Below are 24,978 nucleotides of genomic sequence, written 5' to 3' on the forward strand. Positions count from 1 at the left end.
CACCATTTAAGTTGTATAAGCACATCCTTATGATGGGTTGGGATCATTTGGTCTATTGCATTATGGTAGAAAGTCATTAGGTCGAATCCATTAGGTCGACATGCTAAAAGGTCGACATGATTCTAGGTCGACATGGGAAAAGGTCGACATGATTCTAGGTCGAAAGGTCATTAGTTCGACAGGTCATTAGTTCGACAAGGTCATTAGTTCGACATTGTCTATGTCGACATTCACAAGGTCGACATGGGGTTTTTCACTGTTTTTTTACCTGAATGTCAACACAGTCGACATGGACACAGTTTAAAGTGCACTGCATCCCCTCGCATCGCTCGCTGCGCTCGCGATGCGTCGGGCACGGTGCCTCGCTACGCTCGGCACACTATTTTATTCTCCCACCATGCCCTAGTGGATGGTAGGGCATGAAATACCGCCTGTCGGCACATGTTGGCTCAAAAAACAGTGAAAAACTCCATGTCGACCTTGTGAATGTCGACATAGACAATGTCGAACTAATGACCTTTCGAACTAGAATCAAGTCGACCTTTTCCCATGTCGACCTAGAGTCATGTCGACCTTTTAGCATGTCGACCTAATGGATTCGACCTAATGACTTTCTACCATAATGCAGTAGACCAAATGACCGCATCCCCTTATGATGTATTGTGCAGCACTTACAATGTATAAACCTTATTTGTGTTGTACTGTGCAGCATTTACTCTGTACAAACAGGGCGGCAGTTCGCCCCTCACCCCCAGCGAACTATGTAAAAAAATTGCTGCCCCGGCGTCCCTGCAGTGCTGGGGCGGTCAGGGGTGTCCGTGCCGTAGGGGTACCTGCGGTGCCGTCATGTGTATAAAGCTGGCTGCGGCCGGCGGGGTCCCTGTAGTGAATAGCAAATAACTAGCGCTATTCACGCGGCGGCGCGGGAAGCGCTAGTTATTTGCTATTCACTACAGGGACCCCGCCGGCCGCAGCCAGCTATATACACATGACGGCGCCGCAGGTACCCCTACGGCACGGACACCCCTGACCGCCCCAGCACTGCAGGGACGCCGGGGCAGCAATTTTTTTACACAGGTACCAACCCCCCTCCTCCCTCCCCCCGGCACCGGGGCGCCCCCACCCCGACTCGCCTGGGGCGCTCCGGTGCCCTGCACCGGCCCTGTGTACAAACATCTATTGAAAGAAATAACATATCGCCAAGCTTGTGAATATGTCATATGCGTTTAATGGTACACCATATGGTAACATAGCAATATCCAAGCATGTATAACAAGTGTGCTAGTATAATGTTGTATACATTAAGTGGAAATCTTTTCAAATTCTGGTAGAGTTAAACATTACATTTTTTTTGTAGACGATATCTATTAATTTTCATCATGAAGACTAGACTATGGAATCAAGTTCAGTTAAAGTCACAAATATTTTATTGGAAAATGGTTGAAGGTGGAGCACTACATTTGTGTTTGGGTGCAGAATATACTAAGCTGGCTTACCCCCAAGCCTTAATAGCAGCCATAATTGTGTGAGTGCGTATGTATGTATGTATGGCTACATTAGATACTGTACACAGAAAGTGGTACTCACAGACTTAATGAACCACAGAGATCCTTGTTCAAGATTCTATGTTTTGGTTTTATTCAAACCTGATGACAGTTTGAATAAAACCTAAACATCCAGGGTCTGCTGGTGAGGCCCCGGTTCTGCTCCCCCCCTCACAGCCTCTCTCCTCAGCTCAGCACCTGCTGCTCTGTGCTGAGCTGGGGAGAGAGACAGCGGGGGCAGCAGCAGCAGTCTGTCACCTCTCTCCCTCTCGTTTATTTATTTTTTCACGGGGCGTGGCAACCACATTTTTCTTAGCACTCCCACAAAGCGGCTGGCTACCACCCCCAGACACCTACTTCCTATCAATAACCTTACAAATGGCGTGCGTTTAGAAAAAAAGTGCATGAGTTCATTGATGAATGGCCTCGTGCATGCGTACTGAGAACTGTACGAATTTACGGTGTATCAATGATTGTCCTCTGTTGTGCGATCAGGTCTGAATTGTGCCCTATATGTTGCTTATATAAACCATGCTGCTATTACTTGTGAAGTCTCCCTTCTGTTTTGCACTTTTCTTTTGTTCAAGTGCTTTTTTGGTCAATAGATATTTTTTTATGGATGTGCCGGCTTTTGACTTTTTTTTTTTATATATTAGAGCTCATATATTATTTATTTATGACAGTGGTTCCCAAACTCAGTACTCAAGGACCCTCAGCAGATTTTCTAGGTCACCTGTGCACTCATTACTCACAGGCACATTTTAAAAGATCCGCAGCTGCAGCTAATTACTTCACTTGTGATTAGGGGCCAAATGTACTAAGCTACAAAAAGTGATGCAGTTTGAGTATCCCTTATCCAAAATACTCGGGACCAGCAGAATTTTGGATAACGGATTATTCCGTATTTCAGAATATTTTTATAATTCAATAATGTATCTTGAGGTACCTTACATTTATGTTGTACAAACACATCAATCACATGAAATACACACAAATATATTTTATTTGTGCATAAAACAAGGTTTCAAAACATGAAACCAGTTAAATATCATATCCCCAGTAGTGCTTTTAGGGCAAAACATTTTTTTTCACATTCTGGAATGTACGGTTTTTGGAATTATTTGCATAACAGATATTTGGATAAGGGATACTCAACCTGTGCAGAGGAGAGTGATAAACTACCAGCCAATCAGCTCCTTTTCAAACAACAGCCTGTAGCATGGCAGTTAGGAGGCGATTGGCTGGTAGTTCATCACTCTCCACCTTATCACATGCACCGTGGGGGTCCTTGAAGACCAAGTTTGGAAAACAATGCTCTATCCAGTCTTGCATATTACACAATTACTAAGATACACATTATGCAAATATTTTTTCAACTCCTCTAAACAATATCTGTAATCTGTGCCTTCTGAGGTCATCACTTAGGAATAGGTACATATTATACCCAACTGTAAATCTGAACATGATTACAGATATTTACATTTTGCAAACTGTATAAAAGCAAATGCCCTGCGGCCTTTATATCATTGTCAAAATCTTCAGTGATTTCTAATCGTTACCTTTGTAATCTACAGGAGGGGGAGCAATATTCCATATATAATATGATCTAGTATCTGTAAGGAAGCATTCATTACATCTCTGTCATGCTCAGCTGGGCCCAATATAACATTATTATACAATAACTTGTAGCATGGGGATGTTCAATTGAAAATCACAGTACAAATGTGTATTTATAGCATCAATATAGCATATAGTATACTTTTCACCAAGAGTGCTGCAGAAAATGAGTAGTGGAACGATGAAATAGTTACAAGCCAGCAACATATATAATTCATTATTTATTTTACTTTTCTTATATAGTAACTTTGTCAGTACTTGGGTTGTATTTGGTTATATACTTGGTAAAATCTGTGCATCCTATAGACACTCCAGGTCCCCATTTGGAGTAAGGACAGAGAGGTTTCCTCGTGCATCCTGATCCAGTTCAATCGCTTGAAACAGTGACTTGAAATTGCCAGCACCAAAGCCCTGAAATGATACATGTAGAATATTTACTGTGGTTCCGATCATAGGGTTCAGCGCTGAGAGCAGGGACGTGCAGGCAGGGGAGGCAGTGCCTCCCCTGTCATTAATGATTAAAATAATACAAAGAAGATACTGGTGACACATATTCTGTGATAAGTATTTTCCTTATATTAATCTAATCATTTTTAATGCTGCATAGCCAGTTTAAATTGATTTTGGAGGCACGGAAAGCGGTGCCTCCATCTTTCCATTAGAATAGCTGGAAGCAGGGGGCAGGCAGGGGGTAGGCAGGGGGTGGGGGCAAGCAGAGCGCTGTAAAAGCCCATTAAAATACTATTAAAAGCGGCACCTTCACAAATGCCTCAGTGACAGTGGGAGTGCTTTTAGCCAATATGACGCCCCTGTCACTGAAGCCGATTGGGCCAGAGCATCTGTACTGTAATGCCCTACCTAGTCTCCGTCTGCCGCGGTGGGGATACTAGCCGCGCTAGTCGCACACCCCTGGAGATCCTGTGCTGGGGATAGGGGTACCTGCTGTAACTTCAGGGCACCTGATCCTGTATGTGCTACTCCGTGCTGTGCCAGTCTGCACTCTGGTTCCGCAAGCCAGAAACCTGGCTGCCCGCTGCCCAGTCTGGCGTCACGTGGCTGTGGCACTACTCACCACGGTGCTGGACTGGTTTCAGGGCTGCAGCTTGTTCCCTTCCTGCCAGTGCCAGTCCTATCGTGCCTGGTCCCGGACTAGCTGCTAGCGACACACAACCCCCCCACCCGCCCAGCAGCAGCGCGCTGCCTGCTAGGAGCACCAAGGTGCCGGCAGCAGTGACAGGGCCCCCGCCCGGCAGCAGCGCGGTCCATACGATGTGACAGGAGAGGGGACACACAACCCCCCCCCCCCCGCACCCGCCCAGCAGCAGCGCGCTGCCTGCTAAGAGCACCAAGGTGCCGGCAGCAGTGACAGGGCCCCCGCCCGGCAGCAGCGCGGTGCATACTGAACAATGTGACAGGAGAGTGGACACACAACCCGCCTGCACCCACCCAGCAGCAACGCGCTGCCTGCTAGGAGCACCATGGTGCCGGCAGCAGTGACAGGGCCCCCGCCCGGCAGCAGAGCCAACCACCCGGCCAGCAACATTGTGAGCCTGGAGCTGGCCGCAGCACCCAGCATGCGGTAAGCTTACCTGGATGTCATATTATTCAATGTTACAAAGGGGTGACGGTGGAGTCATTATATGGATGTATATATGGATGGATGATGTGGGAATCATTGTATGTATGGACGTATATGCAGTATGTACTGTTTTTATGTATGTATGTATGTATGTATGTATGTATGTATGTGGGAGGCTATGTATGTATGTATGTATGTATGTATGTATGTATGTATGTATGTATGTGGAAGGTAGTGGATGTATGAGGAAGGCTATTTATGTAATGTATGTGTGAGGAAGGCAGTGTTTATATGTGGAAGGCAGTGTATGTATGTATGTATTTATGTGGAAGGCAGTGTATGTATGTATGAGGTAGGCAGTGTATGTACAGTATGTGTGAGGAAGGCAGTGTACCTATGTATGTATGTATGTATGTATGTATGTAGAAGGCAGTGTATGTATGTGGAAGGCAGTGTGTGTATGTATGTATGTATGTATGTATGTATGTATGAGGTAGGCAGTGTATGTACAGTATGTGTGAGGAAGGCAGTGTACCTATGTATATATGTATGTATATAGAAGGCAGTGTATGTATGTGGAAGGCAGTGTGTGTGTGTGTGTATGTATGTATGTATGTATGTATGTATGTATGAGGTAGACAGTGTATGTATGTGTGAGGAAGGCTGTGTTTATATGTGGAAGGCAGTGTATGTATGTGTGTATGTGGAAGGCAGTGTATGTATGTGGAAGGCAGTGTGTGTGTGTGTGTGTGTGTGTGTATGTATGTATGTATGTATGTATGTATGTATGTGGAAGGCAGTGTATTTATGTGTGGGGAAGGCAGTGTGTGTGCATGTATGTATGTATGTATGTATGCATGTATGTATGTATGTATGTGGAAGGCAGTGTATGTAGGTGGAAGGCAGTGTATGTATGTGTGAGGAAGGCTGTGTGTGTGTGTGTGTGTGTATGTATGTATGTATGTATGTATGTATGTGGAAGGCTATGTATGTATGTATGTATGTGGAAGGCTATGTATGTATGTATGTATGTATGTATGTATGTATGTGGAAGGCAATGTATGGATACCTACGCTATTAGGATGCTGGCGGTCAAAAGACTGATCTTGGCACCCCGAATCTGAGAATCATGACAGGGGTTTCGTAGCACCCTTCCCCTCTTCCTCTACCCTCCTAACCCGCCCTTCCATCAGACTAACCCTTCCCCTCCCCACTAGTGCATAAACCTAACCCCCCTTTGAAGTGTCTAAACCTAAACACGCAACCTAACCCTAACCTTCCCCTGCAGCCTAAGTCGCCCCACTAGTGGCTAAACCTATCCCCCCTTTTCCCAGCCTCCCGCTCCCCGCATACTTACCATTCGGGATGCCGTCTGACAGCAGTCCAGCCTCTATGCAGTTCCAGCGCCGGTCTTTCTGAAGTCCTGATGCCAACATCGGTATACTGAATTTTGTTATCAGGACCGCCAGGATGCTGTATGTATGTATGTATGTATGTATGTATGTATGTGGCAGTGTGTGTGTGTGTGTGTGTGTGTGTATGTATATAGATCTATCTATCTATCTATCTATCTATCTATCTATCTATCTATCTATCTATCTATCTATCTATCTATGTGTGAAGCAGTGTATGTATGACCTTTATATATAAGAGCAGCAGTGTATGGATCTATATATGAGATTCAATGAAATACATAAGAGAGAATGCGTGAGAAATAAAGATAGAAATGCAAATATGAGAGCTGAGATAAATACATAGTCCTACCCCTCTGCAACAGATGGAAGCACAGTGACCAGCACTGTCCTGGTGACCCCATCACCCACACTGCCCCCACCAGCCAGCACGCGGGACACACAGAGTTTTAATAAAGGATAACTATTGAAAAAAAAATCTTCACAAAGGAGTGGGCTGCTTACTGTGCCAACATTAAAATGGTGGCAACACTTACCAACCTTCTTGTGCAGCAATAGACATGCTGACTTGATTGGGGACCTGAGTTGGGGGGGGGGGGGGCCCTTAAGAAAATTTGCTATGGGGCCCACAAAGTTTTAGTTACGCCTCTGGCTAGCAGTGAAAGCTCCTCCGCCTGCTGCTAAGCTCCTTCTCTGGCATCCGTTCCCTGAGCCCCGCCGCTAATTTCATCCTCCAGGACAGCTCCCTGAGTCTTGCCGCTGCAGTTTGTTCCTCCTTCCGTGAGAACCGCACCTGTTCCCGAATCATGCCATCTCTTGGGGTTTGCCGTTCTAGCGCTCACCACCTCTGCCAGGGTCAGACACTTATGACCCTTCTAGATAGGATTCTTGGTGAGTACCCTGTAATGTTACCCCAGCCATTACCTGTTGCTTGCCCTTCTGTAGTGTGGATGCCATATAATGTTGCTAATGGCACCTGGGTACCCCCACATGTGTGCAGTGTGGTACTGTACTGCAGGGCAGAACCAGCCCAGGCACAATATTCCGTGCCCACTGCACATGCACTGTACACATCCATGGTGAATGTACCAGCTAAGGGCCTGGTGACATTTGCAGATGCCCATTATTTTTAAATGTGTACTTATATACTATACAGTAGATATAAATGGTCACTATAGGGGGTAAGAAATAGGTCATGCCATACTGTAGGTTTGTACAATATGAATTAATACATATTTGAAGATTACTGTACAGGCCAGGAGGGCGAGAGCGGTGGTGGCTGGACTTCAGCAACGAGATATGCCTCACCAGCCATTGACCTCACCGCACGTCACTGGCTGAGAGTGCTTGTGGAACCCTTATTCAGGTCCATTTGTTGGCCCGGGTGTGTTCGTACAGGGCCGATGTTTGCGCTTTGTGCATTTCTGTGCATGCATAGGTGCCGATTCTGTGGGTGTTCAAGGGTCCGAGCACCCACGGAAATTGATGAGCACCCATGGGCCCGAGTCCTGCTGCTGGGCCGCCATATTAACTTGCTAATTTGCGACTGCAGCACCCACATTGTCAGACCCGCCACCTGGGAAACAGTATGCCGGGAAGAGTGTATTATGACCGCGGAGTACCTGCACTGTGGGGGCATTTATGTATGTGAAACTCTGTTGCCGTAATTTGAATATTGGAGACAACTGTGCTACATAATATAAATTGGTATTATTTTGTGGCCACACCCCTTCCCCATGAAGCCACTCCTCTATATTTTTGGCTTGAGCACCACCAGCAAAAACATAAATCGGCACCTATGTGTGCATGCACCGATGGCGAACAAACTTTGCTGGGTGCAAACGCTGGGCGTTCTCATGCTAGTGCAGCCGTGACAGACATGCAAAGGGCAGGTAGCTGACATCACCGATGTCAGCTGCCCGCCCACTCCCCCCCCTCCCCCGAGCGTGCACGCATATGTAAGGTTGCTCAGAGCAACCTTACATATGTGTGCACCTTCCACATCTTTCGATGGTCGGCGACCATCGAAAGATGTGGGAGGGTCCCAGTGGCAAGCGAATGGATGTTTATGTAAAACATCCATCCGCAGCCACTGCGCCTTGCGAATGGCGGGCCGGTGTACCATGTCGACATTCGGGACCAAAAACCGTTGAAAAACTCATGTCGACCTTTTGATGGTTGACCTTGCCATTGTCGACCTAATGCTTGTGTTGACCTTCCAACCCTATCGACCTCCGCCATGTTGACCTATTTTAGGTGTCAACCTCCAGTGGTCAACCCAATGCACGTCGACCTAAATTGACCCAAAGACTCATACCCTTAAATAAAAGGTGTTTAAATAAGAATGTTCTAGAAACATGGCTGTTGTTTCTGCTCCCCTTCCATGCATGCTAACCTGATGATTATGACGCTGAATAACTTCAAGGAACAAAGTGGGTCTGTCCTGGACTGGCTTAGTAAAGATCTGCATCAAGTATCCTTTCTCGTCAAAATCCACCAAGATTTTTAGCTCCTAAAATGAGGAGATTAAAGTTATTACAATACTACTGAATGAGCGGGAAGATGATTACTTTACCACAACACCGGCACCAACCTCCAGTTTGTCAATGTTTTCTTTAACTTGTATTTTTGCTGTTTGCAAATTTTCCCTCAGTGTTTGATAATAGGTGGGCGGCACACACATGAATTCCATGCCCCTTTCTTTCAAATTGGAAATCTGCAGAAAAAATTTTCATTTACAGTGTACACACAGTGTCAGTTATTCTTAGAAGTGGTTGATATAACAAGCTGGGAACAGAGTGAAAAAGTTGCCCGTACCAACCAATCAGCTTTTTGGCTATCATGTACTTTCATGTAATTTTTACCTCGATTAATATAAAGAAAGAAAAAGGTTTTGCTCAGTGGATGCACACCAGGAGGAGTTGGTTTATGTTTTATTTAAGACTTAACCTTTATTGGTTTATTTTAAAAAAGAAACCAATAAAGGTTAAGTCTTAAATAAAACATAAACCAACTCCTCCTGGTGTGCATCCACTGAGCAAAACCTTTTTCTTTCTTTATATTAATCGTTGTACCCATTTGCCCGGATAGCACACCCGCCCAACCAATCAGAAAATAGGCGGCCTTTTCCAATAGGAAAACTACTCCCCCCAGAATTGTAAAAATATACAAGAGAGGGTAAGGAAACAGAGTGCGGATCCCAACTTCCCCTTCCCCCATTCCCAGTATATTGAATTTTTACCTCGATGCTGATTGGATTTTATAGGCATATTTTCTTCTGGTACACTTCGGGTGCCGGATGACTCGCTGTCAGTCGGTATCTCAGCGGTCAGTATACCGATGCTGAAGTCCCAACTGCCCGAACCAACAGGGCTATTCTCCATTGTGGGGTCCAGGACCCCCATAGAGGGAGAATAGAACCTGTGGCAAGCGAAGCGATCCACCAAGCCCGCAGAGCTGTGAGTGCAGCAAGCCTGCAAGGGCTTTTGTTGCGCACCCCCCTCTGTCAGAGTACCGGTGGATGAGATTCTGATGTCATCCGCCGACCATCAGCCAGTCATACCACACCCATACACTAACTCTTTTCCCTGCTATATATACATCAACCTCTAAATACTGTATAGGTCAGTGTTTGTGATAATGAGGTACAGAGACACTTACCGCAGTGATAATGTCGCAAGTGTTCAGAGCAATGTGCTGAACCCCCGGGCCACCATAATATTCAACATATTCCTGTGATGGACAACAAATAAATATAACTTTTTATACCTATATACATTATTCCTATAGGCAGTCAGACTCAGAATAAGAACCTGCTATTACCGTGAAAAAGAGAAAATAACTGGAATAACTACAATCAAATTAGTAGCAAGTTATCCTATTTTCTGAATTGACAATTGGGTGCAGATATTCACAATGTTGTCAATAATGTTGACACCGTGTTATTGATAACATAATGTCTGAGGAAGCCGCTGATAACCGGAGGCGGAGAAATGCGTTAGTGGAGTTCTGTGCTTTGTTCTTTGGTAGCATTATTCGCTTTTTAGAGCAAAATATGTCTATTGAAATATTTTTAGGACATAATGAACAAATGTGCTGTACTTATTTGCCTTTTAATCATCATAAAGGCGAATCCAGACCAGGCAGAATTGGAGTGCTAACCAAGGCGGGAGACTTAACCTTTTAAATGACCATCCAGGTGGCCACCCCGTGTATGACTAGTTGCAGCAGGAGTGTTAACTATATCAGTAGTAACAATCAGCTATCATCATGATGTCGCTTTTCTAACACCTACTAATGGAAAATAACCTCTGCTATAATAGGATTGTTTTTTCTTGTTCAACTAATCCTGAGTTCAAGAAATTCATTTACACTGTCCTAGTGCTGGATAACTAGAACTAAACTGTCGCAATTAGCTTACTAATTTCGGTACTTGTTTTCTAGCACGGCGCCCACGATTTTGATTGTATTGATCGGGTCGGAAAAATCACGTTGATCGCATCGCATGCCAACCAAATCGCATGCTATGCGATCGACGATTTTTACATTGGAATCAATGTAAAATGGTCCCTGAGACCCAATTTTACATTGATTTCAATGTAAAAAGCCCCCAAACCCTCCATTTTAATAGCAAACCCCCCCTGATGGGCAAAATGGCCCTCCATTGTTAACGCCACCCCACTATTGACGCCAACCCGAAGCGTAGCGAGCCCGCGAGGGGCGGCGGTACGCGTCCTCCGACCTTTTTTCATACCCCCACTATCCACGCTGGCGTGGAGTTGATTCTATATAGTGTGGCGAGCGCAGCGAGCCACCGAGCCCGAAGCGTGGCAAGCGCAGCGAGCCCCGCGAGGGGCCGCGCATAACTTCACAGATATGCGCTACCCACGCTTCGGGTTGGCGTCAATAGTGGGGTGGCGTTAACAATGGGGGGGCATTAACCATACTTTATAACCATATACAATGAGAAATTGGCCATATTGGCCCATTTCCCATTGTTCCCTATGTAAAATCGGGTTGATGGCATCGCGGCCCATTATAATGGGCCGCGACTGACGTGATCAACCCGATTTTAACTTTAAAAATAATTTAACATTATTCTCTATGGGAAAATCGCGTTGATCGCGGCCCATTAAAATGGGCCGCGCTGGACCTGATCAACGCGATTTTCTCTTTTACCGGCAAATACACTGGTGATTGACAGAAAATCGGGTCCATCGCGTCGATCGCATGCCTTAAGTACCTTAAACTTAAGGCATGCGATCAACCCGACGGGCGCCGTGCTAGGAAACAAGTACCCTAATTTCATCATTGCTGTTACTACCATCTCTTGGTATGGGCTATCTGTTTTTTAGAGTTTAATGTGTTACATTGTATCCTTTATTTATATTTTTATATTTTATTAAATTGGTTTACTTGTCAAGGGTAGTCTTATTTTAGTTTTTAAGATACTGGCTTAATTGTGGAATTGGACCCACCACACAACTCTGTTGCGGTTTTCTCTTGAACATTTGTATACCCCATTCATCAAATGATGTTGATATGTTGAAATAATGCTATTTCATTTTGACACTTTATTGTATAATCTGTTCACTAGACTATGTACATGATTTATTTGTATTGTTCTGTTCTTTTATGCTTCATAGAAAGTAAAAAAAAAACATTCTGCCATTACAGTCTAGATTTTAGGCATATGCATGGTTAAGTTAAGATGGTTAAAACTCATTCACCGAGTTAGTAATTACATAGAAACATAGAATTTGACAGCAGATAATGTGCACACTAGCTCCCATTCACTGCAGGAGGCATAGATTTTAGATAGTGTGGCAAGCGCAGCGAGCCACCGAGCCCGAAGCGTGGCGAGCGGACGCGCAATACATGTAAAGTAATATGCTTCCGCTTGCCATGCTTCGGGCTCGGTGGCTCGCTGCGCTCACCACACTATCTAAAATCAACTCCACGCCGACGTGGATAGTGGGGGTATGAAAAGGTCGGAGGACGCGTACCGCTGCGCTCGCCACGCTTTTGGTTGGCGTTGGTCCTGGGGGTGGCGTTGACAATGGGGGGGGGGGCATTTAACATTGTAAGGACCCATCAGGGTGGTTGTACATTAAAAGTCAGTAAGGTCAGTCCCGGGCCAATCTTATTGTTTCCAATGTATGACTTATATCATGTACCTGTATCTGGGATTTCCTCTTCCCTGGAGCAGGCTCATTAATGGGCATCTTGATGGTCTCTTCATAGTTGGTGACCACAATAGAACGGAGGGCACTGAACTCTGTGTAAAGTTGTTTGTCATCCACAGACCAGAAACGGTGAAACAAGAGGGTCTTCTGGTACCTGCACAATAATTATTATACTGAGGTGGAGGATTTTTCACTTTTCAAATTTAGATAAAGTGGATTCGGAGATGAAGGTGAGTATAAAAGGACAAATTAATAGAATGAAATAAAAGTTAGACAATAGTATAAGCTAGCAGCTGTCCTGTAACAAGACATAGTTAAGGCATCACAACAAGTAATACGATGTAGTATGTACAGAGCACCAATATTACCCCGATGCTGCATAGTACTGTATATAGACTGTTTTATATATAATAAAATCACAGAAACAAGAAATGAAGAGGTCCGTATGATGACAGAAAGATTAAATATGTAATGAGAGAAAAAACAAGACATATAAAAGGAGTTATAGAATAATGTAGCTCAAATACCAGAAGGTTCAAAAAGGTTAGTACAACATAGAACAGATATGAGGAATAAACAGAGAGGAAAGCACACAGACAGCACAGAACAAACTACAAACAGTTATAGTGATGTCAGTTATTTGGTATATATCATAAGTTACACAAATTCTATATTTACCAATCAACAACTGAGACCATTTCATCATCAGGCTGATTTCCCACCACGTGATCAATGAAATTTAATTTACAACAAGGCCTGTGAAATAAACAAAACTGTAGCATTAATATGAGTCCTAAAGGTGGTGAGCAAACTGTAATAAAGGTAGGACAGCGGGAGAGGGAATGGAAATTATTTCCAGGGAACGATATCACAAGCAGACTTTATACAGGTGAGGGGACAAGACGGATTATAGAGAATGGACAGTCCTGGACTATAGCAATAGCAGCATGCTAGTACAGTACTTCATCTGTAAATCATCATTGCAGTGTGACACTGCTCTTTCATGTATAAAGGAAGAAAACATCACAACGGACAGTTCTTTGGTTCATATGGAAATAAAACCAGTAAACTGCTATCAGAGCTGTGAATCAAAGTCCCTCTATTCTCCCAATACCAAGACAGGTACTTACAGTTTTGGCAGTAGCGGATCCTTAAACAGAGGTGGTTGAAATCCTGGTAAGAAAAGGCCAGTGTAGTCCAGATTCTCCACCAATGTATGAGTTGTGTCTCCATACTGAATGCAGAGAAGAAAGACTGTTCAGCTTATACATCCATCAGTATGAAAAGAACTTCATTTATTTTTATTTTTTATTTTGGGAGAAATACTGAGAGAATACATCTAAACTCTCATGCAATAAGTAAGGCTCAAATAATGAGTATTTTGGCAGAATTAACTGTCAAGTCCAGTGGTTTGCAAATTCGGGGCCATATTCTGGTTCACTCTCAGAGGCAAATTCCTTCTCAAATAGACAAAACCATGTGCACTGCAGGGGGGGGGGGGGGGCAGATTTACCATGTGCAGAGAGAATTAGATTTGGGTGAGTTGTTTTGTTTCTGTGCAGGGAAAATACTGACTGCTTTATTTCTACACTAACTCTCTCTGCACAAGTTATATCTGCCCCACCTGCAGTGCACATGGTTGTGTTCATTTGCGACGAATTTACCTCTGAGAGTGAACCACAATAAGGGCATCGGTCCTCAGGAACCCACACCATTCACATTTTCCTGGTCTGCTAACAGGTGTACTCATTACTGACTACATCTCCAGCTCCCAGGCCATCAACATCCCTCTCCGGCTCTCAGGCCATAGACATTCATCTCCAGCTCCCAGGCCACTGATACTTACCTACGTCAGATGCCTCCTGTCATAACCGACTTTCACACCATTAACCATTAACCCTCTCAGTTTCCAGACTGACAATCATTGAACTCTACGACTTTCTCAAGACTTCCAGTATACATTCTTTAGTCCTCTTTCAACAATCAGCTTATTCCAGAGGACCAGGACAGGGAACCGCGACCTGCTCGTCCGGCGCAGCTAAGTCCAAAGCTCCTTGCGGGGCTCCCTGGTGAAAACCACCGGCGAGTTAGACTCCGCGCCCCTGTTCCTGGTCTCCGCCAATCCTCTGGTTAAGCTGCTCCCTGGTGTCCCAATGCATGTCCTCATAATACATCAAACAACCCTGTTTCCTGTTTCCAGCACCCTCCACTGGCCCATCCAGATCACAGCCGGGAACACAGAACACTCATGACCTATTTCTACTTGTTATATGAACAGAAAACTATGTGGAGTTTATATAGCAAGTATAAGACAACCCTGTGAGTCAAAAAATTGACATTGGTTCTTGGGATCTTACAGGTGTCAGGACATTTTCAGAATCATATAAAAGGAATAGCTAAATAAACATTTAATACCGTTTCAATCACTGCGAATTTCACTCTTCCATATTTGTCTTCTTCAATCCAGGGCTCCTTTGCTATTGTAGCACCTCTGTCTCTGGCTTTCTGGTAATAAATTATATAGTAATCACACATCTTTATGGTATCAGAATAAAACAAGTTTAAAGCGTTGGATGACAGACTGCATATATATTTCAATTGCTTTGCTGAAGCTGGACCAATCTAAATCAAATCAATATTTGGTGTCACCACCCTTTACCTTCAAAACAGCATCAGTTCTTCTAGGTACACTTTCCCAAAGTCAGGGAGTTTGTAGGATTATAGTCAGGTGTATAATTACCCTATCATACCAGACAGGTGATAATGATCATCATTTTCATATGTAGGTTGAAACACAGTCATTAACTGAAACAGAAATAGCTGTGTAGAAGACTTAAAATTGGGTGATGACCAGCCAAACTCTGCTACAAAGATGAGGTTGTGGATGGGCGTGGCCTGGACGGACATGAAGTAAGACGCACCTTACTGAGCTCCGGCGCTATCCCCGCTTCCAACAACGCCGATCACTGCCCGGGGGTCCCCAGAGGTCAACACCTGCAGCCCTCAGCCCTAAGAGATCCCCCTGACTGCTGGTGAGTCGCGCTGCGGAGCCGGGGGGGGGAACAATCCCTCCCTGCGGGTTGCGGCCCTCACCTCTCCTCATCCTGCGGCCTCGATTGTGGGGGAAGCCCGGTGACTGAGCTCCGTGCTCCGGGGGGCGGAGCTCGGCTGTGCGCCGATACCGCCGGACCTCCGGAGGCTCCCCGCTCGACCCCCCTCTCACCTGCACATAAAGACATCTGGGGGCTGGGGCATAGGAGCTCCGGGAGACGCCGGGACGCAGCTGTCCCCCTCGCTGAGCCCTACACGCGGCGGCCATCTTGAAGGACCCGGTAATCGGGCCTTGTGACGGACGCCACCAGAGGACGGCGGGCAGTGACCCCAGCTGCCCCACTACTCCCCCAGACCACTGTGCGGAATACAGAGAGGTGGGAGATACCTGTGCTGTTCTCCTCTCTGGGGCCAGTACCCACAGTAAAGAAGCGGCGGCCATATTGGTTGTGGCACCTGCTGAGTGCCCTGCACTATACACAGTTTGGCCTGCCTGGACCCCCTGGCACCTCAGATTGCATAGTGCTGGCATCTCTAGGACTTCCACCTAACAGTGAGTAAATACCCACACATGCCTATACCTAGAGGGTTCTTGCCGCACCATCAAAAGTATAATAGCTGGCCCCTGCGGTGTTAAACCTGAGCTACCCCCAGACTGTATCTAATACAGGAGAATAGAGAAACCTGCTTCTATAAGCTGCACAGCAGCACTTGCCACATTGCTAGCAATACAATAGGCATTACTGAGCCTACTGCTCCACCTAGTGGCTTCTGACTATAGCTCAGCTTAAACTATTCTCCATGTCTAGGTGAAACTACACTCTAGAATGATCTATAAGCACCTGGATACCCAAGAAGCATGATCTAATTCCTGTCTAATTAAACAACACCTCCTCTATCTTACAATTCCCATCCATACATAGAGCTTTTTGCTAAGGTGATCTCCCCAATATGCCTTCCAAACGCTGCAAAACACCCAAGCCAGTCTCCCAAGTGGCCTTCTTTAAGCCTTCACCTGCTAGGCCCAACAAAGGAGCCGAGACAAGGGAACAAGCGTCCAATCAAAATACCCCATGCTCCTCGAGGCCAGGTCCAACTCAGATGGATGTTCCTGCCCCGAATGCAGCCGTTTTGGATGATAATCAAGCACTTACAGTGGGCTCCATGAAAATCCTTTTGGCACAATTCAAAAGAGATGTTACAGAGGAGTTTAAAACCACCCTACAAGACTGTCAGAAATCAATTGACGATCTCGGTGAGCGTACCGACCATATGGAGACCAAAATGGGTGAATTCGCCTCCTCTCATAACGATCTAATATCTTCCCATGACACTCTGCAGGCTGAAGTTGTTGCCCTTCGGGAAAAAATTTCAGACTTGGAAGACAGATCTAGACGGAATAACGTCAAGATCCGCGGTATCCCAGAGACGGTTTCCAATAGTAGCTTGAATGACTTTGCCATTAACATATTCCAACAACTTCTTCCTAGTAGCTCCTCCGCTGACCTGTTGATTGATAGAATTCACAGGCTTCCAAAGGCCAGAGGTGCCCCGGTGGACGCTCCCCGTGATGTTCTTATGCGGATCCATTTTTTCCACATGAAGGAAGCAATTCTTAAAGCTGCCAGACCGTCCGAAGAATCCTCCAGAATTCTGGGTTCGCTCCAGCTCTTTGGGGACCTTTCCCAAGCCACCTTAGCTAAAAGACGCTCTTTCTACCCTGTCACGGCTGCCCTACGAAAGGAAAATATCCTCTACAGATGGGGATTTCCCACAAAATTACTAATCAATAGAGGAGGATCCACAGTTGTGTTGTCAACAGTCGAGGAAGGAAAACATTTCCTATCCACTATAAACTCTGCAGGCTCTTCTTCAGCCCCAGAGCCTGGGTGTGGACTTCAGCCGGTCTGGTCTGCGCCAGGGTCTGATCAACATTAACTACTAGAGTTTACACTGGTTTTTTTTACGTTTATTCTCCAGATTCTGCTTGTTTTCTATTCACAGGAATTTAGATTATCGATATGTATGTTTACATTCTACTTGCTCTTCCATAGAGATTTAAAATAATAACTTAGCAGTCTGGCGAGAATTATCTTCCGTATTGAATTGTTTACACTGTTGCAGATACCTTCCTCTATGACAGGTCGAGGTAATTCTGTTAGTTGTTATTATTGTTATATTCCTCCTAATTATTAGGTTGTGCTCGCGATGGGTGCTTGCCTTCCCGGGCCCTCATATCGGAGGTCCTCGGGAGACTATGCCCTGTTGCTTCATACGTCTAACTGTTTTATTACTGTTAATTTTTATTACTGTTAATTTTTTCAGGTTAGATTAAGATCCAGGTGCTGTAGTTCGCTATTTCTGTTTGCCACTACCCCCTGCTGTCTCTTCGAGTCGCCATGGCTTGGCGTCCAACCTCGCCCCCGTTGGGGGGTCCTTATAGTTCTTTCCCTTTTTTTCTCCCCCTTCGTCACTCCTCAGTTTGTTTTTCTTTTCCCCTACCCTCTCACCAGAACGGCCACTGTATACTGATATATTTAGGTGATCGTCTGTCTCTACCTCCTCTAGCAGTCCACATACCACCTGATAATGGTTAATGTTATCTCCATCAATGCCAATGGACTTAACTCCCCTAATAAAAGGAGGCTAGCTCTCAACTTCTTCCACAAACACAAGGTCCATATTGCAGCTGTCCAAGAAACCCACTTCCCTGCTTCCGCTCCCCCACTATTCCATGATAAAAGATACCCGCATTGCTTTACGGCTAATGGTCCGGATAAGAGAGCCGGGGTTGCTATTTTAATTTCCCAACATTGCCCATTTTCCCTCTCGTCCCAATACTCTGACCCAGAAGGAAGATTTCTAATACTATCCGGCACCCTTGAAAACAGAGAGGTGACCATTGTATCTTGTTATGCCCCCAACATTAAGCAACTGGCCTTTTGTAGAAGACTCTGTGCTAAAATTCACCAAAGAACTAAAGGGGCCTTGCTCCTTCTGGGAGACTTTAATTTAATTCCTGACCCCACTATGGACAGCACACGTACCCGGTTAGGGTCCTCCAGTCGGCCCCGTGATTGCTCTAAAAGTTTTCGTCAATTATTAGCAGAATATGACCTATTTGACATTTGGCGGGTCAAAAACCCAACGGTAAAAGATTACACATTCTATTCACATGCCCATGGAACCTATTCAAGAATCGATTTAGCATTTTCAGATAAATGGACTCTTGAATCCTTTCATGGGGTTAGAATACTCCCCCGAACGTGGTCTGACCATTCTCCTCTTTTTTTAAAGTGGGAAATAACTAACAGGAAGACAGCACCTGGCCCGTGGCGTCTTGGTAGTCAAAGTCTGAATCAGCCAGAGGCTCGGCTGGCGATCCAGTCAGCATTAGAGCACTACCTGCAGGAGAATCCTCCTGAAGACACCTCAATATTCAATCATTGGTGCGCTCTTAAGGCAGTCACTCGTGGATCGGCGATCCAAATTGCTGCCAAACTCAAAAAAGATTACAGAAAAAACCTGGAGCAGGCAGAATTAGAACTTGCATCGCTGGAAAATGCCCATAAGGCTAATCCAGCTGACAAATCCCTTTTTAAGCGATTAAATGATGCAAGAGACATAGTAAATAGACATTATTTAGCCACTGTTCATCGAAACGTAGCTAAACTGAACCAAAAATTTTATCAGCTGGGTAACCGTGCAGGTAGATTGTTGGCAAGAAAGCTGAGGGGCAAGAGAGCTAAACAAAAAATACACATGATATACTCAGCTCAGGGTTTGAAGACATATGACCCAAATGAGATTTCTAATATCTTCTCGGAGTACTACTCTAAATTATATAACCTAAGAAAGGATCCTTCCACTCCCCAACCTTCTTTCGAGAAGATTAAGAGCTTTTTAGACAGAATTAGCCTCCCAGCATTGTCCTCGGAATCCTGTCTTTCCATAAACGCTCCTTGGTCATTGGAGGAAATCCAAAAGGGCATAGACTCCCTTCCTATAGACAAAGCCCCTGGACCAGATGGCTTCCCTTCAAATTTCTATAAAACTTTTAAGTCCCAACTATCACCAGTGCTTCTCAGGGTCTTCAATGAGGCCTCTGAGACCAAACTCTTCCCCTCAGAAATGTTGGAATCCCGAATCATCACGATACCCAAACCAGGAAAGCCCCAGACATCTGTCCAAAATTATAGACCTATCGCACTTCTCAACTCTGATATAAAACTTTATGCAAAATTAGTCGCTAATCGTATAAACCATCTTCTCCCCAACCTTATTAATCATGACCAAGTGGGCTTTGTGTTAAACAGGCAGGCCCCGGACAATACACGCAGGGTGTTAGATGTTATAGAATTCTGCTCATCAAAGAAGGAACCCCTATTAGTCTTATCGTTAGATGCCGAGAAGGCCTTTTATAGACTCCACTGGGGGTTTATGCAGATGGTCCTACAAAAATTTGGCTTCACCGGGCGGATATTAGACTCTATATTGGCTCTCTACTCTTGCCCCTCTGCTAAAGTGTTTAATAACGGATGCACTTCTTCAGGCTTCCAAATAACTAATGGCACCCGGCAGGGTTGCCCGCTTTCTCCATTAATTTTCGCACTGGCAGTTGAGCCTCTGGCGGAATGCATTAGGCGTGTAGAGGACATTAAGGGCCCAGTAATTGGCAATACGCCCCACAAAATTAGCCTTTTCGCCGATGATATTCTATTGCTAATCCTGGATCCGGTAAACTCTCTCCCTGCCCTTCACAAAGTGTTACAGGAATACTCAGAAGCCTCATTTTATAAACTGAACACCAGTAAAACAGAGGCCCTCCCTTTGGGTTTCCCACCTGAAATAGTGACTGACTTGAAAGTACGTTACAATTATTCATGGCAGACCCGTTCATTGAGATATCTAGGAATCAACTTGACCCCTGAAAAACACATTTTAGAGTGTAATTATAATCCCCTACTGAAAGCCTTTGCGGAGCTGACTGGAGACTGGATGCTGCATGATATCTCTTGGCTTGGGAGAATTGCGGCGGCAAAAATGGTCCTCTTGCCAAAATTAATGTATTTGTTTAGATCTATCCCGAGACCCCCCACTAGCTATCTATTCAACAAATTTAACCAACTCCTTGCTAAATTCATCTGGAAGGGGGCTAAACCTAAGATTGCTAAAAATATCCTGCGTAGATCTAAGATAGATGGGGGAGTGGCATACCCAGACATCGAAAGCTATTTCGCTTCATGTATGTTGAACCAGACTAGAGATTGGTTCGCAGATAAAGACCCCAAACCATGGGTAGCGCTTGAAAGTACTTACTCCCACCCTATGCCTATTTCAGACCTCCTTTGGCTTCCTCGTTCCTCAACACGGAAATATACAGCCCTCTGCAAATCTATTAAAGTAACCATGGACGTCTGGCATAAAATGTTGGCTTCTGTAGAAGGAGTAATCCTCCCAGCCCCCTTCCTGTCACTAGGTGCCTTGAAGTCATATATCCCCAACATTCCACTAGATAGATGGATTTCACGAGGAGTGAAGACAGTGGGAGATTTATATGCCGGAGATACCTTGATGTCCTTCGAGTCCATCCAGGTTAATTTTAATATCCCTAAGCAGGATTTCTTTATCTACTTACAGCTACGGAATTGGCTACAAACACATATACCGATTTCCAATAAAAAAACATCCTTCCCTGCTTATCTTAAAATAAAGGCGAGCGCCCTCTCTCATAAAGGAGGCATTTCGTGGTGGTACTCACACTCACTTACCACTCAGAATAAACCAAAATTGACCTCTCAAGCTTTATGGGAAAGAGACCTGAAAAGACCCTTAGATGATGGAGATTGGGAAAATGTATTTAAATCCTGTTTTGGGATCTCTCGCTGTATTAATCACTCAGAAATGTTTTTTAAACTCATCCATAGAGCCTACTTCACCCCAGAGAGGCTGCATAGGATCTGGCCAGCAACGTCTAACTTATGCTGGAGAAACTGTGGAAACGTTGGTGACATTTTCCATATCTTCTGGTCCTGCCCACTTTTGCGGCCTCTTTGGAAGGAGGTATTTCAAACGCTGAGCTCAATCTTAAATCAATCAATTCCCCCTGACCCAGCTATAGCATTACTCCATATTTTCCCACCTTATTTTTCGGCTGCTGATAGATACATAGCAGGTCATGTATTTATTGCCACTAAGGCAATTATTGCCAAAATGTGGAAAACGAATACAATCCCCCCTATAGAATCTATACATAATAAAATCCACAGCCACTATCTGTTTGAGACTTCCGGAGCTGTTTATTCCTCCTCCCCAAACTCGTTGATCATGAAATGGCTGGGATGGTCCCTTTATAATGATAAGATGGGTAACACGACCATTTACAGCAACCCCCCTGACTTAACCATACTTGGCTCTCCATGATTATGCGCCTCTTCAATGCTTATAGATATAGATGTTGTGTGTAGTTTTAGTCCACCATATTCTGATAGTGATACGATGTCTGGTTTACAGTGTAACGTGAGACAAATGTGATTTGCCAAAGTGCTGTTCTGTATTTCTGTTCCCCCATTCCCTTTTCTTTCTTTTGTATCCCCTTTTATTATTTGGACAAAAACTTTACAATAAAAACTTAATGCGTAAAAAAAAGATGAGGTTGTGGAAGACCATTTCATGCCACAGGTCATACACCATGACAAGAATGAACACAGCAACAAGACACAAGGTAGTTAAAGTACATCAGCAAGTTCTAGCCCAGGCAAAGATATCAAAGCAGACTGATGTTCAAACTCTTTTGAAGTAGCACAAAGAAACAGGCAATGTTGAGGACCATAGACAATGTTCAGCCAAGGACACCTAGTATATCAGATGAAAGACACATTACTTCCTTTAGCCACCTGCTAAGAAATCTTAGAAACTAGTGGGACCCAGGTACATCTATCTAGTGTTTGGAGAAGTCTGGTCAGAAGTGGTCTTCATGGGAGAGCTGCAGAGAAATAACCATACCTTCGATGTGTAAACAAGACCAAGCAACTCAACTATGCTATGGGGTGCAGAAACACTGCAGCAGGTGCACTGGACTGAGGTAACCTGGGCCCTACACCTGTGCAGATTCCCTATAATCAGGTTCTGCTTGAGTATTTGATTCAGTGTGTATTGCTGAATCAGGCCCAAAGATGTGTAAACACATCTTATATCGGACTTTCACTGTCTATAAGTGTAGTGATTGTTTTATTCAGTTACAAAATCCCGCTCAGTGGAATTGCATAATGTTTATATGAATTCTAGCTATAGTTACCTGTACAAGAGCATCACAGTCTGTAACTTCAAATGCTACATCTTTAACACCATCCCCATGCTTTTGTAAATGGGCTCCGATCTCTGTGGAAAGAAAAGATGAATTATCTAGCGAACCCATGTTTAGCACATAGTTGCCTACTTTTGAAAACTAGTTTCAGGGAGATTATAGTTGGTAGTAGAATTTTGCAGAGCGCCCCATTGAGGGTGTGTGTCATGCTCCACCCAAAGGGGCATGTTTAGTTCAATATATGGAGAGATTGTGAAAAGAGATTATGAACGTGGCACCTAGAAGCGTGGCTGTGTACTGCTACATCTGAGAGGAATCTTTTTAAATGTCTTATATCCAAATGTAGATGAGCCCCAAAGCAGTTACTAAGAGCCACTATAATGTAAATGTATCTATCTCTCATTTCATTTTTTCCCTTTTTTATCCCAAAATGTAATAGTGTAATGTGGATTAGGGGAAATGAGGGAGCTTGCTAGACTAATAAAGGAGAGAGGGAGATTGCTGTTATTTCAGGGAGTCTCCTGCAGAATGCAGGAGGGTAGGCAACTATATTTTAGCATTCTGTTCAGCATTTTACATATCTATGAATACTTATTAACAACAGCAGCATCTTTAGAGTAGATTTCTTTTAATGTTGTCATTTCGGAATTTACCAGCAGGGACACCAAGGTTAGTACCTAGGACCTCAGCCAGTGACATAGCACTAGCCCTTGCAAACCGCGCGATAGCTTGGAGGCACTGGGTAGGTGTGTGTACTGTATATTCCATCGGCAACAACCTCTGGTGCTGCTTGCATCTTGCACAGCTGCCCCCAAACTATCACTGAATGGTGATCTGTATGCTGCATTCCAGCTCCATGCGAAGAGTCTGAAAACGCACATACACATGAGTATGGATGTAATGTAAGTCACAATACTGCTGAATAAACCATCCCACTGGTTAAGCTCTGGGCTGCTCATTTATGCAGGGCATCAGCTGGTGTGTACCATTGCTCTGCCATACAATCACCAATAGTGCACAATTAGGGGGATATTATGGTTGATTCGTAAGGCTGTCCGACGAATGACGGGCCCCCCTCGCAGAGTGTGTTCCCACGCACAGGCTGCAAATGGATGTTTAACATAAACATCCATTCGCATGCTGCGGGGGAACATCCACATCATTCAGTGGCCGATGACCATCGAATGATATGGAACGAGCATGCATATGTAGGGTTGCTCTGAGGCAACCTTACATATGCGTGCACCCTCGGGAGGAAATGGGTGGAAGCTGACATCTGGTGATGTCATCTGCCCCGCCCCCTGCCTGTCCATCACAGCCTCATTACCATGAGAACACCCAGTGTTCTCATGGGAACGCCCAGCGTTCTCATGAGAATGCCCATGAATCGCTGGGTGTTCCCATATGGTAATGGGGCTGCCCGCTGCCCCACGCCCCCGCCTGCTATCCAGGATGCGTGCACCCAGCGATCCCACTATTCGCAGTGGGTGCATGCACATGCGCAGAAATGCACAGTCTGACCATCGGTCGGGATGAGAAGGTATTTTTTATTGTTGTATCCTGTAAACTTCCTAGGACTATAGCCAGGTCTTGTAAATAAGCTATTTAATGTGTTTATTATTAACCACATTAAGAAAGAGACAGCAATTTGCAATTGTATATTTCACTAATACTTCTAAGTTCGACCATAGAAAATTTGCATGCTTTACATTTGTTTAGCTTGTACCTAATGTATGTCTTGGCACTAGTCATCAAATATACATACAAATTAACATTTTACCTCCATTTCCAGGGGTAAGAGCCGAAACGAAGAGGAATATTATCTGTATGGAAGCATAAAAGGTACATTGTTACCATAGTATGAGATACTAATGTGTTATTACAGACATCACTGCGAGGTGTATACCTTGTCTTGTTTCACAACATGGGTTGCCAGCTCCCTGCTTCCAGTCTCTAGACCCTTGTATGCCAGTGGCTCAAATCCCATTTTATTGCAGTAAAAAGAAGCGGCCTATGGGACAGAAGGAGGTAATCAAATGAATCACTTATGCCGAGAAACAGGAAGTGCATGTCCACATATTTGTGGAACTCATTAGTCATCAAATGGCAAAATAAAAAAACCGTACACAGCCAGACGCATCAACACATCATTTATGCCAACTAAACTAAAAGAACGACTCGGACAACTGAATTGGTGTGAAAAGGGTCAGCTTTTTATTTAAGGAGGAAGGCCTATTTGAACTAACTCTCATGAAAATGTCCCTCCTCTAAACTACGGTGGCAG

General features: G+C 44.6%; 1 protein-coding gene across 2 annotated transcripts in view; it reads right to left on the reverse strand.

Moving 5' to 3' along the window:
* Nucleotides 1-1,205: 1,205 nt before the first annotated feature.
* The window catches only part of HPD (4-hydroxyphenylpyruvate dioxygenase), a 38,868-nt gene continuing 15,095 nt past the window's right edge, over nt 1,206-24,978 (reverse strand). For both annotated transcript variants that reach the window (XM_083151307.1, XM_083151306.1), the window contains exons 4-14: nt 24,601-24,705; nt 24,475-24,517; nt 22,686-22,768; nt 14,753-14,842; nt 13,468-13,571; nt 13,016-13,093; nt 12,329-12,491; nt 9,813-9,884; nt 8,746-8,868; nt 8,548-8,664; nt 1,206-3,572 (exon numbers count right to left, since the gene is read on the reverse strand). In XM_083151307.1, the coding sequence (XP_083007433.1) occupies nt 3,462-3,572; nt 8,548-8,664; nt 8,746-8,868; nt 9,813-9,884; nt 12,329-12,491; nt 13,016-13,093; nt 13,468-13,571; nt 14,753-14,842; nt 22,686-22,768; nt 24,475-24,517; nt 24,601-24,681 (1,065 nt within the window). In that variant the 5' untranslated portion in view covers nt 24,682-24,705 and the 3' untranslated portion in view covers nt 1,206-3,461. The remainder of the gene's footprint in view (nt 3,573-8,547; nt 8,665-8,745; nt 8,869-9,812; nt 9,885-12,328; nt 12,492-13,015; nt 13,094-13,467; nt 13,572-14,752; nt 14,843-22,685; nt 22,769-24,474; nt 24,518-24,600; nt 24,706-24,978) is intronic.

The sequence above is a fragment of the Crinia signifera genome, chromosome 1, assembly GCF_055691185.1.
Source record: "Crinia signifera chromosome 1, ASM5569118v1, whole genome shotgun sequence".
NCBI classification, from domain to species: Eukaryota; Metazoa; Chordata; class Amphibia; order Anura; family Myobatrachidae; genus Crinia; species Crinia signifera.